At 46.6% G+C, this 14,208-nt stretch overlaps 1 protein-coding gene across 4 annotated transcripts in view; it reads left to right on the top strand.

Annotated features, from left to right (window-relative positions):
- Window positions 1-14,208, top strand: part of RUBCN (rubicon autophagy regulator) — a 60,903-nt gene that overhangs the window by 3,108 nt on the left and 43,587 nt on the right. For all 4 annotated transcript variants that reach the window (XM_048864640.2, XM_048864637.2, XM_048864639.2 and 1 more), the window contains exon 2: window positions 10,850-11,003. In XM_048864640.2, the coding sequence (XP_048720597.2) occupies window positions 10,850-11,003 (154 nt within the window). The remainder of the gene's footprint in view (window positions 1-10,849; window positions 11,004-14,208) is intronic.

Genomic DNA, 14,208 nt, shown 5'->3' with positions numbered 1-14,208 from the left:
AAGAAGAGGGCATTGTCTCTTCTAGAGCTAGCGCTGTGGTGGCTTGCTCCATTGTTTGCAATGTACATGCAATGGTATGTGCTAGGAAGGGTTCTGGCATGTGCCTTGTGCACCATCATCTCACTCTTTGCTAATGAATCCAAGTCTCCGCTCTACCTGTCATTGCATTTGATTGACGTAGTTGTTGAATATGGTACATGATTGATATTGCAGGTGGAGGGAGAAGGTTTTGCTAGGTTCAGCATCCTGCCTAGGGTCATAGACCTGTTAGGTTGCGGCCAGCAGACGAGGGTGATCTTCTGCCTGCTTTTTTTTCTCCATTTGTCCTTGGGGAGAGAAGAGAGCAAAGACTTCACTGAAGATGTCCCATCAAAGAGCAGGATGAAGGCTGATGCTCTCCGTTAGCCAGTCAGTGAAATGGTACTCAGAGCGCCTTGGGAGAGGGAGCAGATGTTCTAAAATGATCCAGGCATGTCATTGGAAACCATGGAAAGACCATTGATAAAATGGTATAGTGTTGAGAGTTAAATGTGCAGATGTTCTGTTAAACTTCTGTGTTACAGAGAAGGGGCAGGGGGAATAACAGGGCCCAGAGAGAGAATCCTAAGGGGGAAGCCGGTGGGGAGCAAGGAGACAGCTAATATTGCGAGAACAGCATGGAAAGCCAGTCTCTGCCTTTGGCCGGCTGCTTGCTTTCAGAAATTTCATGGCAGGGGGAAGGTTACAGTTAATTGGGACCACTTGACAGCCACTTCCCAGCAAGGATTGTCCTTCTGGGTTTTATTTGTAAACATAAAAAGAAAAGGAGTACTTGTGGCACCTTAGGCTAAGAACATGTGCTCTGTACACTCCCTCTTCTCTCTCCTCACATGTCCAGTTGGTGATTTAAAAGGGAAACAGCCAAAGGGCTTTCTGCATTTTTTCCCCTTCCTTGTTCCTAAGATCTTGTTGGAGGCTTGAAACTGCAATCGCTTTCCTTGCTACTTTGTTCTCCTCAGTCCCTGTTTGTTATTGTATAGGGTTGCAGATCATGATTGTGGTGGCACCCGAAAGGCCCACTGTGCTAGGCCCTGTACAAAATATAACAGAGATGGTCCGTGCCCTAAAGAGTTTATAATCTAACTAGGTTAATGCTGTGCTGGTCTGTTGATGAGGTTGTTTGGTTGCATGGGATTAGTGAAATATTTGATATTTGTTCTAACAAACAATACATTTCAGAAACTCCTGTGAGCTGGAGTCTCAGTCCAGGGATCCCTGTGTGAGTTGGGGTCTACTACACAGTTGTCCATGTCACCAAAACCACAGCTTGCACCGGTTGTGTTATCCTCTTGTGGGGTGCCTCAAGAGGAAATCAAGGACTGAATTGGCCATGGAGACAGGACTGTGCTCTCTTTCCTAGGTGATTCTTGCAGTTTGTGATTAAGGCTTACGAGGGTGGTGCAGAAGGTTTGTCGTATGATCGTGTCTCTTCCGGGGTACGGGGAGAACTTCAGTCCCCAGAGCTGTCAGTCTGGCATCTTGTACCAGCCCCAAAGTCACCCTGAAACAATGAAACTACTTGCAAAGGAAAAACAAAGCATTGAATCTGTAATTTCTGGAGACACCAGCTGTGCTGCTGCCCTCGTTAATATGGGGGAAAGGCTTTTGCAAATGAAGTGTTGAGCAGCAGGCGTGTGTGCTGTTTGCAGGTAAAGTACAGAGCACATGGTGCTTCCAGCTTCACTACCAATTTGAGTATCAGAGGTACAGTGCCAGCAGATCTGAGGCATAATTTCCCAGCGGGCCTCCTCTGCCCTCTGTGGCTGGTCCTGCATGAGCCTGTTTCCTGAGCTGAGGAGAATAGGCTTTCTTTGACTTTTTTTTTTTTTTTTGCTGTTCCCTGTTGGTATCAATAACATGACAGAAGTCTGCTTCTCCACGCCCCCTTCCGGAAGTGCCATGCCTGTGTAAGGAGCAGGCTGCGTGACCCACAAAAACTTCCTGTGTTTGCAGCTTGGTTTCCTAGACGACAGAGTTCAAAGCACACTGTTAAATGATTGTTTTGCAGGCCACCTTTAAAGTTGAGACAAAGTGACAGCGAGCATGGTGTTGTCCCGCTGCAGTGCCCACAAACTGATCTCTGAAATTTGTCAAGACAGATCAAATGACTTCCTCGGGCAGAGAACAGTGTTCCAGTAGCCATGTACTTGTGAGATTCTCCTTATTGAATATGATGGCTCCTGCAGCACATTTGCTGCTTAAAGGACACATATGCCTCTGATTTAACCTAGTTTAAAATTTCTACTCTGAAACTTTAACTGTTTTGTTTTTTAAAAAAATCCTTCTTTACTCAGCAGCACAGCTCCATGAGTGTGTTCTGAGTCACTATGCTGACTTCATTGACAAAAATACATTTTTGCTCCTTCTAGCTCTGCGTATCCAGCTTAGCCCTGGGTCAGCGTGTCAGATTCTGTTCTGACTCCTGCATCGTCAACTGCATTGTTGACTTGAGTTCCAGCTGCAGAGCTGGATTCTGGCCTCAGTTACACCTGTGAAACCCTACTGGTCGCAAGGGAAGGGCACAGATGTGACTCAGTGTGGCCTCTGGCTGTCAGAGGCTTTGTTACTGATGATAATGCACCAGCTAGGAACCCAGGTGTCCAGGTTCAGTCAGCAGGGCTGAACCAGCCTGACAGCACCCTTTTATAAATTACGTACTTCAAGTAAAAGCAGCAAAGAGTCCTGTGGCACCTTATAGACTAACAGATGTATTGGAGCATAAACTTTAGTGGGTGCATGTAGTGGAAATTTCCAGAGGCAGGTATAAATATGCAAGCAAGAATCAGGCTAGGGATAACGAGTGCTATTACCAGCAGGAGAGTGAGTTTGTGTGTGGGGGGGGGGGGGGGAGGGGGGGCGGAGGGTGAGAAAACCTGGATTTGTGCTGGAAATGGCCCAACTTGATTATCATACACATTGTAAGGAGAGTGATCACTTTAGGTAAGCTATTACCAGCAGGAGAGTGGGATGGGAGGAGGTATTGTTTCATGGTCTCTGTGTATATAATGTCTTCTGCAGTTTCCACAGTATGTATCTGATGAAGTGAGCTATAGCTCACGAAAGCTTATGCTCAAATAAATTGGTTAGTCTCTAAGGTGCCACAAGTCCTCCTTTTCTTTTTACCTAAATCATGGTATGCTGATAAGACAATACAGGGTTGCATGAAAGTAGTTGTAATGATTGTTCTGTAGTGCTGTACCGCATTTCTGTCTTTCCCTTGGATGGAGGAGACTCTGATTTGTTACAGATCCTTCCTCATATTTGTAATTAAGTACAGTAGTTTCTAAAATAAAATAAAACCCTCTTTAAACTGATCCCAGTACAGGAATGCTAGAAGGCTCCAGCATCCACCTACTGAGTCTTGCTTTCTGCACGTGCCCACTTGGAATATTAATAATGTGACACATTAGTATATGTCTGTATATTCCTATATCCATCTGCAGACTCCATTTGGTTTTGTGAGTGCCATTTTCATAATAACCTATTCCGTGCCCTTTGCTTTTGTACTGTAGTCTGGGACACCCAGGAGGTGTTAGAAGGAATCCTTACACCTAGCAGAGAGGCTAACAATAGGAAAGCCATCAAGAGTCACCAGCCTAGATGGTTCTCCATTCAAATGAGTCCACTCTAGAAGAACAGGCAGGCTGCAGACAATGGGAACAACTTTTCCCAGGGTATGGCTATGCTACAGCAGCACAGCTATGGTCATGGTGCTGCCAATGTAGAGTAGATGTTTCCTCGATGGACAGAAGGTTTTTTTCCATTGATGTAGTTACCAAACTTCGCACCTCTTGATAATCTATACGTTATTCCCTGATAACCAGAAACTTCTACTCTTAAACTCTGTTTTCTTTTTATTTTAACATCATCTTAATAAAACTTTAAAATCCATCTCTCCAAGAGGGGGTAGCTAGGTAGATGGAAGAATCTCCTGTTGACCCATCCGCATTTATGTGGGGGATTAGGTAGACCCCCTAAATAAGTTGCTCAGGGCAGAACCATTTTTCACAGCCATGAGTGACCTGGTAGGTCGGGGTGGGCAAACTTTTTGGCCCGAGGGCCACATCTGGGTAGGGAAATTGTATGCAGGGCCATGAACGTAGGGCTGGAGCAGGGGATTGGAGTGCAGGGTGCGCAGGAAGGGGCTCAGGGCAGGGGATTGGGGTGCAGCGGGGGTTCAGGGCAGGGGGTTGGGGTGTGGCAGGGGGTTGGGGTGCTCAAGGCAGGGGGTTAGGGTGTGGGCTCTGGCCTGGCGCCGCTTACCTCAAGTGGCTCCAGGATGGCAGCAGTGCATAGCGGGGCTGAGGCAGGCCCTGCGCCTGCTCTCGTGCCGCACCGCTCCCGGAAGTGGCCAACATGTCCTGCAGTGGCTCCTGGGGGTGGGGTGGGGTGGGGTGGGGCAGGCAGCTGTCACGCTGCCCTTGCCAGTGGATACCACCCCCGAAGCTCCCATTGGCCACAGTTCCCCATTCCTGGCCAATGGGAGTTGCAGTGGGGCGGTGCCTGCAGGCGAGGGCAGTGCACAGAGCCCTCCGTCCCCCCTCCCCCTCCTTCAGGGTCCGCAGGGATGTGGTGCTGGCCACTTCCGGAGCAGCACGAGGCCAGGGCAGGCAGGGAGCCTGCCTTAGCCCCACTGCACCACGGGGCTGGCAATCCCACGGGCCGGACTGAAAGCCCTGTTGGGCTGGATCTGGCCCCCGGGCCATAGTTTGTCCTCCTCTGTGCTAGGTGGATCTATCTTTTTAAGCATAGACCAGGACCCAGTTTGGGAGGTGAGCCTGGAGCTAAGCAACCGATCGCCTGACAGGGATTTTGAAGCTGCTTGGGGGTCACTTGACAGAGAGGGCCAGAACATCATCTTGAGCTGGGGGCTCTCTCCTCATCCATCCATCAGCTAACAGCAGGAAGGCTGAGCAGGAGAAGTGGGGTGCAGGAGGTCCTGGCACCCTGAGTGGTGAGGACACTGGAGGGAGGGCTTTGCATGCAGGTGTTGGTTGGTTTTGCCTAGGTATGTGTCTGGTGCGGTGTCTGAGGGAAGTGTCTGGTCTAGATGGTCCTTTGCAAAGCCTGTGCATTCTTTTGCTTCAGCTGTCACATGGTGCCTGTAGACGTTTCTGCACAGGTGGGACTGTGGGGAGGGGTGTGTTTAAGCTGTTGGGGAGACTTAGGGGTTCAGCACTGGTCTTGGTGCCCAGGGCATCTGAGCCGTGGGGGTCCCATATCCCAATGAGGGCTAACAGACAAGTAATCTGCACCCCAGGAGCGTGTCTGAGAGGCCAGACTAAGGCTGGCAATTGAACGACCAAACTTTTGTTGTTCAGAGGTGCTAACCCCCCCTCCCCCACCCACCCACTAAAAGGCAAAAGTTTTGCTGTGGCAAGTGTTAGTTTGAACAGCGCAGCTCCTGTCGACAATGTGAACACCGCTTGTTGGGGGTGGAAATATTTTGTCTGCAAAAGTGCCCGACTTTTAGTGACACAGCTGTGTCGCTAAAAGCTGTGTCGTGTAGACAAAGCCTTAGAGACAGCATCTTGGTGCTGCTCAGACCAGCTGGGCCTGGAGGCACACAGGATCCAACAAATGAGTCCAGTACAGCGGCCTGGCTTGTGTCCCAAGTGGGAATTCAGCCAGGGCTGTAACAATAAGCTGTTAGAAAAATACCCATTCTGATTAGCTGATCATCTCTTGTACAGTGCTGGGTACACCTGTGGTGCTCTGGAAATAAGAATCCAGCCTTTCCTTAAACATCTTGAGCTGTAGCATCAGGTGCTGTAAATCAGCCTAGGTCTGACTTGAATGAAGCTTTACCAGTTTACACAGGCTAAGAATTTGGCCCCCAGTTTTTACTCTGTGTATATCCCACTGTGTGCCGTCATCTTGTGACTGGTGTAGTAAGTTGGAAGTTCTTTAGGGTAGGAATATTCTTTAGTCACTGTGGCAATGCCATAGTACTGTATATAAATAATAAACACTGCTGGCTGCAGAGAGACCAAAGTCCACTTACCTGCTTCCTGATATCAAACCTGTATCATTGCCTCCTGACCTACCCCTCTCTGCTGCTCTCTCTGGAGTGAGATCATTCAGGAGTCTTGCCTAGATAACTTGACGTTACTTTCTTATGTGTCATTTCCCAGATTTGGTTGGAATGCTTTTACAGCTCTGAGAAATTTGTTTGCTTTTCTGGTATTGATTGAATGAGCCATTCTTCCAGCTCAGTCTGCTTTCTCCCCTCCTGCTCACGCCAAGTCACCTACAGGGCCTCCCTCCTTCACTATTTGTGAGAACACACCAGTTATCCTGATAGCAGGCTACAGCTACACAAACAAACGATTTCAGGAACAGGCTGAACCGAGAGCAAACTGTATGAGTCTCTGCAGAATTGCTCAGCTGTTTGCCTGGGGAGCATGGCTGGCTGTGATACTTGATCACAAAATATGCATTAAATGTGATATGATTTCTAAAGGGGAAAGTCCTCTCCTGAAATGTGACCCAGGTAAAGTTCCCCTCCTCTTTCAGGAAGTAGATGGCTTTTTTTCAGAGGGCTGGGAGTCCCCTGGGAATTTTCTAGGGTTATTTCAACACCCCATGCCCTTGACCCAATAGGGCTGGGCTTAGTTTTCTCTGGCACCTATTGGTGCTGCTCTGAACATCTGTCAGAGGGGGGAGAGTAGAGAGAAGCTGGAGTGGAAACCCATTCAAATGGGGAAGCGCTCCATCACTGCAACACTCCCCAGGCCTTCCTGCCAGGCTCAGCAAATGAGACTCTGAAGCAAATCTCCGACACTACAGTCCTTACAGGAGTTAGGAGTGTTATCCTATAGGTCCAGACCAAACTCCAATGTGGGTAGCTCAGTTCTGCCTCTCTGAATTCCCCATGCATTTGCTGTTGGCTGTAGAATTTTTAATTTCTTATCTTAAACTGTTGTGCAGTGTTGCTGTGTGCCGTTACAGAGATGACACTTCTCAACCCAGAGGTGGCTGCATTTTCAATGATGAGCAGATTCTTGCATGTCTAGCTTGTGAAGTGCTTTGGGTTGAAAAGTGCTATACTGTAAAATCATTGAGGAGTACTTGTGGCACCTGAGAGACTAACAAATTTATTTGGGCATAAGCTTTCGTGGGCTAAAACCCACTTCATCGGATGCATGCAGTGGAAAATACAGTAGGAAGATGTATATACACAGAGAACATGAAAAAATAGGTGTTGCCATACCAACTGTAATGAGACTAATCAATTAATGTTAGTCTCTAAGGTGCCGCAAGTACTCCTTGGGTTTGTTTGGTTTTTTTTTGCTGATACAGACTAACACGGCTACCCCTCTGAAACCTGTAAAATCATTGTCAGGAGATCAGAGATTTTAATGCCTATTTCTCTTTCATCTTTCTACCAAATAATTTCCTACCTTTCCCTTTACATCTGTTTTTGTTTAGCTGATTGTGGTTTCTTATGTGTATCTTGGTTCATTGACACAGTGCCTTAAACAAAACGACCCCAAAACTCCAAGGACGAATTCTGTGTCAGCAGAGAACAGTGACTCCACTCCCTTGGAATGCAGTTGTTTTACCTTTGGAAAAGATGTGCCAAGGCAGGTTTGCATAAAAAGGGCATGGGGTTTAAACACCTTCCCAAGGCTCTGATGTGTAGTGGACACACCCCTGCAATATGTGCGTGTTGGATACTTTTTATAGCACAATAATAACAACTAAAAGGGAGTTTCCTGGAATCACGAGCTGTAAGATCTAAATTCAGACTCTGGCTGCGCTTTCACTCCCACTTCCCCAATCTGACTGAGGCCTGGAAATATCCCAGAGGTGACAGAGCAGCTGCTAGGTTAGCACAGATCTGTGGCTAGAGGCCTCTGCTTCCTTCCCCTGTCAGTATGCAAAGCAGGCTCACCTGGTGTGTGTTGAGACAGAAATTTCTGTGTAAATTTAGAAGAATGGGTTGGTGGGGTGCTTTTTTAAGCTTTTTACTGTCTCTAAATGAGCCAACCAGTTAGGATCCAAAGAAGGAGGCTGGCCCTGGAATCTGGTTTAGAATTCGCTCTCTCCCCACAGTCCCAGCTGAGTTAGGCCCTGTTTTCTTTTAATAATTTTTGGAAGCTGGGGCTAAACTGTCTGACAGCTAGGCTGCTCTTAAGGCAGCTTGGGGGCCAATGAGAATCAAGTGTAAAGTCAGGGGCTGAGAGCAAACGTTACGTGCGCACTCAAGTTGCTGGATTTGTCTGTGTATTGTGTAATATTTAGTAACCGTATCTTGTGCATAGGCATTCCTGTGCCAGCTCAGACTATTGGTCTGTCTGGACTAATGTCCTGCCTCTGGCACTGGCATAGATCTGAGGCGTTCGGGGAGTTGTGCAGCTCTGTACTTTTTAAGGGTGGGCTAGAATGCCGTCCTGCCTCTCAAACGCCATCAGCTTGCACCCTGAAACATGAAATACAACCAGCAGGAAATCTTGAAGCTCTGAGTGTATTAACATGCATGCTACGTTTTATCCTGTTTACTGTTTCACCCCACTAGGAACAGTCCTTCAGCATGCTTTACAAAAACTGCCAAGTGACTGTACTACGAAAGAAAGAAGCTTGCATTAAGTGATATTGGAGAGTTGTTCGCATTGGCTGTTAACGTCACTTTAAGATCTTTGGGGAATTTCTGTGGCACAATCCTCTGACACAGGTTCTGCAGATCATTGGAGCACTAGTGTTGAGTAGAGGTTTTTACTGTAAGACGAACTCCTCCATCCTGGTTAGATCTTGATCCTTTCAAATGCTGTGTGAGCTTGTCGTTTTGCATGTCTTTGAGAAGCAACTGGTCCTGCCCTTAATTCTTGATGAATTACTGCTCTGTCACTGAGGTAATGTGCTTGCTGTTCCTTTCCTTATCAAATGCCCTTGGCAAAATGAATAGGCCCTCTCAGCAATTTAAACTGACAATAAACAACCAGAGGAAAGCTCATGCTCAAATAAATGTGATCGTCTCTGAGGTGCCACAAGTCTTCCTTTTTTAAAAAAAATTTTGGGCTTGTCAGAGAAGGCCTGGAAGAGAGCTGAGTGTTTCTCTCATCTGCTGATTCACTGTAAACATAACCAGTGCTGAGATGATAACGTAATAGTTCCAACAAAAACGCTATTTGTGTCTGAGAAAAAATTATTTTCAAAGGTTCAAATATCAGTATTTTGCTTTTTAAGACAGATGTCCATATCTATGCTGCAAATGCTGCCTCACATTAAAAATGCAAGCCTGTTAGAAATCTAATATATTTTTCATTGTTTATCCTGCTTTTTCACTTTTTACATTTTAATCAGCTTAGGCAGTGAGAATAGATAATCACTTCATTGCTAAAAGAAAAGGAGGACTTGTGGCACCTTAGAGACTAACCAATTTATTTGAGCATAAGCTTTCGTGAGCTACAGCTCACTTCATCGGGTGCATCGGATGTAGCTCACGAAAGCTTATGCTCAAATAAATTGGTTAGTCTCTAAGGTGCCACAAGTTCTCCTTTTCTTTTTGTGAATACAGACTAACAGGGCTGCTACTCTGAACACTTCATTGCTTGTTTTCTGGTCAGTTTCACTTTTAGAGTCTCCTCCTAGCATGTGCTGTAATGCCTGGGTTACAAACCCTGCAGGGACCTGTTTGTTGGGATTTCTGAAATGTCTGTGGCAGCGTTTCAGTTGGTGTATAGTTCTATGAAAGATTGCTTTTACAGAATATCATTTGAGGGCTAAATATGAACTGATTGAGCCTTTGGGACTAGTCTTTTTATTTAGTTTTTTATGCATTCAACAAATATTCCTCAGTACAGTTGTCTCTTGTTTACTTAGGGATTTATATTTCTCAGGCAGAGTTGTCTAAGGGCTAATGCTGGGGATCTTGGAGTCAAGTCACCTGGGTTCCATTCCTGAAGTTACTACTGACTTCCTGCATGACTGTGGCCAACTTCTGTTACCTCCCTGTCCCCATTTCCTCATCTGTAAAATGGGGGTGTGATGAGGTGCTCAGTGTTTGTGAGATGCACTGTGGAAGTAGTAAGTTACCCAGGATGTGTGGCTTACATTCACCTGGATTGGAACACAATTTCATTAAAAAGTTTTTTTTAAAAATCTCCACTTGGACTCAATACAGAATTTAGGGACTGAGAGAGCCGTTCTTGATATTGTCCTTACTGTAGAGCTGGACTTAGCCTACCCATCTTCTATTTAACTGTATAATTATTATGTTTTAGTCACCTGATCCTGGAGTTGGATTACGAAATTCCCATTACACTTGCATATCCTTTGAATGATCAGCAGATACCATCCTGAACTCCTCTCTCATGGTGTTTCTGTGCAGAAGAGACAGTGTCTCCCCCTGGAAGTGCTCAAGCACTAGATTGCATTGAGGGCTGCATGCAGGGCTGAGATCTGTAGATAGCATCAGCATTACAGGGAGGTAGCATGCAAACATGACCCAGCACAGATGGAATCTGAGTCAGCTTTGGCATCCATCTTTCTTATGCAATGTTCTGTTGTATTGGTTCCCTCCAAGCCTGCAACATCTTGCGTTCAGTAGACTGTGCAGGCATATTCATGAGTGGAGCAGTCAATACACTAGCTAGAGTCTAGTGAACTTAAACCCTCGGGCAGGAGGCCTACAGTACAGCAGTGTGTGTACAGATGCCCATGCCATGCCGGCTTCTAGATCTCCTACCCAAAGGTTTTAATTTCACCAGAGCCCAGTTGGGCAGCATTTAATTCTGTTGTCAGGCCACTAAACTTTGATCGATTTGAGGGGAACTAACTGGCACTGTGTGTTCTTTTGCATGTGCAGGAAGGAGCATTGGAAACTGCTGGGCAATTTGAAGACCACAGTTGAGGGATTGGTGTCCAGCAACAACCCGAACGTCTGGTCTAAGTATGGCGGCTTGGATCGGCTGTGCAGGGATATGCACAGCATCCTCTATCACGGGCTCATCCACGACAAGGTAGGGTTTTGCATGTGGGGCAATCTGGCGTTTGTCACCACGTTGCTGTTCTAACAGGTGGTGCTTTGATTACTGAGACAGTCCTTTGGTCGGTGACTTCTGGAAGTCACGAGTGAGATGATCTGTAGTGAGCCTTATTTGCATTGAAGCGGCAGGCTGATGGTTTTATTAGCATCAAGTTTGCAGGGGCTAAAGCTCTGAAGGCGGGATTGTTTTCTGCAACAGGGCTGAAAGTCAGGACTCCTGGGTTTTTATCTCCTGCTCTGTCACTGATTTGCTCTTTGACCTTGGGCAAGTAATTTCCTCTCTTTGTGCCTCATATTTCCCGTGATGATCCTGCCCTACTCAGAAGGGGATAGGGAAGGTTAATATTTATACAATGCAGTGAAATCCTCTCATATGGGTAAATTGTCAGTCTGAACATAGGAAGCCATCAACCCAGGGAATGGTCTTGCCTCAGGCTTCATCACACTACGGAAAACCCCTGCAGCTACTGGATTTGGGTGCCTGTCACTTCACCTCTCCTATCATTTCGTGCCACGTTTTGCTAAGCATTGGTGATCTCTGCTGTGAAAAGCTGGCCCCACGCACCCATTTGTTTCTGCCTGTTGGATCCCCCAGCAATGACAATGCTGAATTTGTAATGAGGCAATCTGGTAACATGGAACTGAAATGTGGGGTCTTGGGCAGGGTTGCAGCTTCTTAGCCTGGTCTGGGAGGAGAAGCCCTATTCCTTAACGTTCTTGATTATTGGATAATAAATCACTCTCTGAGTCCTGCATCCATACTTCACACAAACATGATCTCTCTTGTTTTGCCCTCACTGCTTCCTGGCTGCTGTTGCTTATATCAGTGGTCCTGGGGGACTACGAGCAGGTTTCAGGGGGTTCTCCAAGCAGGGCCAGCGTTGGACTCGCTGAAGCCTAGGGCAGAAAGCCAAAGCCCCCCCATGGTGCTGAAGCCTGGGACCCTGAGCCCTGCCACTGGGGCTGAAGCCAAAGCCCAAGCATCTTCGCTTCACGGGGGGGCCCTGTGGCATGGGACCCCAGGCAGTTGCCCTGCTTGCTATACCCTAACACCAGCCCTGGCTTTTATATGGAGAAAACCAGTAGTTTTGGCAGAGGTAGGCCAGGGAGTTTTTATAGCCTGTTGGAGTGGGCCTCAGAAAGGAAAAGATTGAGAACCCCTGGCTTATCTGGATCCATTCCCTTTACCATTGCTGCTCTAAAGCCAGCCTCTTCTCTCCCTCCTTGCCCCTGGCCCCAAAAAGATTCTTTGCATTCAGACAGAGCCCTGAGACTGTCTACCCCTCTGCTTACCATTTCCACCCTGCAGTAGTTTCTTCTTGAATATTTGCCCGCTGTTGGCACAGGTGCAAATGAACTTGGGTGGGTGATCAGCAAACCTCGAAATAACCTGCTGGCTCTTGATTTGTGGTAGATGCACAGTACTTGTTTTAAGGAAACACACTTCAGACAGACCCTGTTATTCATTGATTACACAGTTGGAATAACTGAATGCTTTCAGTGCACTGGGGGTTGTTCATGCCCAAGGATCTGTGAGCAGTTTAGATGTTGGATCTACTTAGCAAGAGCAAGTGCCGCCCCCCCCCCCTTTTTTTTTTTGGTGCTTTTATTACATACGAAGAAGGTTCTTTTCCCATTTGTTTTTTGTTATTAGAAGTAACAGGACTTGACTTTCCTTTGAGAAATTGGGATTGCGACATCACAAGAGACTGAATGGATAGTAGCTGGGGAGGCGGTATTGAATCTGACTCTTCCACATTGTTTTCTGGTCACACTTGTTTCATTCAGACTCCTGACACACCAGGGGAGAAGCACTTTTTGGGAATGATTCAACAGTGACCCTACCTACTGGCTTCCAGTTGAAAATAAATTATATCTACACACATGCACACTGGAGAACTAGGGTGGGAGTTTTTTCAGCCCTGGGGGTTATATATTTTTATTGTATATAAAATAAAAACTCTGTCTCCAGGGCTGAGAACTCTCACCCTAATACTCTAAAAAAAGAAAAGGAGTACTTGTGGCACCTTAGAGACTAACAAATTTATTAGAGCATAAGCTTTCGTGAGCTACAGCTCACTTCATTGGATGCATGCAGTGGAAAATATAGTGGGGAGATTTTATATACACAGAGAACGTGAAACAATGTGTGTCACCATACACACTGTCAGGAGAGTGATCAGGAAAAGTGAGCTATTACCAGCAGGCGGTGGGGACGGTGGTGGGGGACCTTTTGTAGTGATAATCAAGGTGGGCCATTTCCAGCAGTTTACAAGAGCAGGAGGAGGGGAAATAAACAAGGGGAAATAGTTTTACTTTGTGTAATGACACATCCACTCCCAGTCTTTATTCAAGCCTGTCTCCCAAGATCTGTGAGAGTGAAGGGTTGTCCTTCAGGATAGGTTGTAGATTCTTGATGATGCGCTGGAGAGGTTTTAGTTCGGGGCTGAAGGTGATGGCTAGTGGGGTTCTGTTATTTTCTTGGTTGGGCTTCTTTTCCATGGGTCCAGAAGATGAATACTCACCAGCAACCACACAACAGAACCACTGACCCAGGAACCTATCCTTGCAACAAAGCCCGTTGCCAACTGTGTCCACATCTCTATTCAGGGGACGCCATCATAGGGCCTAATCACATCAGCCACACTATCAGAGGCTCGTTCACCTGCACATCCACCAATGTGATATATGCCATCATGGGCCAGCAATGCCCCTCTGCCATGTACATTGGTCAAACTGGACAGTCTCTACGTAAAAGAATAAATGGACACAAATCAGACCTCAAGAATTATAACATTCAAAAACCAGTTGGAGAACACTTCAATCTCTTTGGTCTCTCGATTACAGACCTAAAAGTGGCAATTATTCAACAAAACTTCAAAAACAGACTCCAGCAAGAGACTGCTAGAATGAATTTGCAAACTGGATACAATTAACTTAGGCTTGAATAGAGACTGGGAGTGGATGGGTCATTACACAAAGTAAAACTATTTCCCCTTGTTTGTCCCCCTCCCCCCCCCCCCCCCCCGACGTTCTTGTTCACTGCTAGAAATGGCCCACCTTGATTATCGCTACAAAAGTTTCCCCCACCCCCTCCCGCTCTCCTACTGGTAATAGCTCATTTTTCCTGATCACTCTAGTTAGAGTGAACACCCACTGTTTCATGTTCTCTGTGTATA

Source organism: Caretta caretta, chromosome 9, assembly GCF_965140235.1.
Source record: "Caretta caretta isolate rCarCar2 chromosome 9, rCarCar1.hap1, whole genome shotgun sequence".
NCBI lineage: Eukaryota > Metazoa > Chordata > Testudines > Cheloniidae > Caretta > Caretta caretta.
This window is presented reverse-complemented; position numbering and strand designations above follow the sequence as displayed.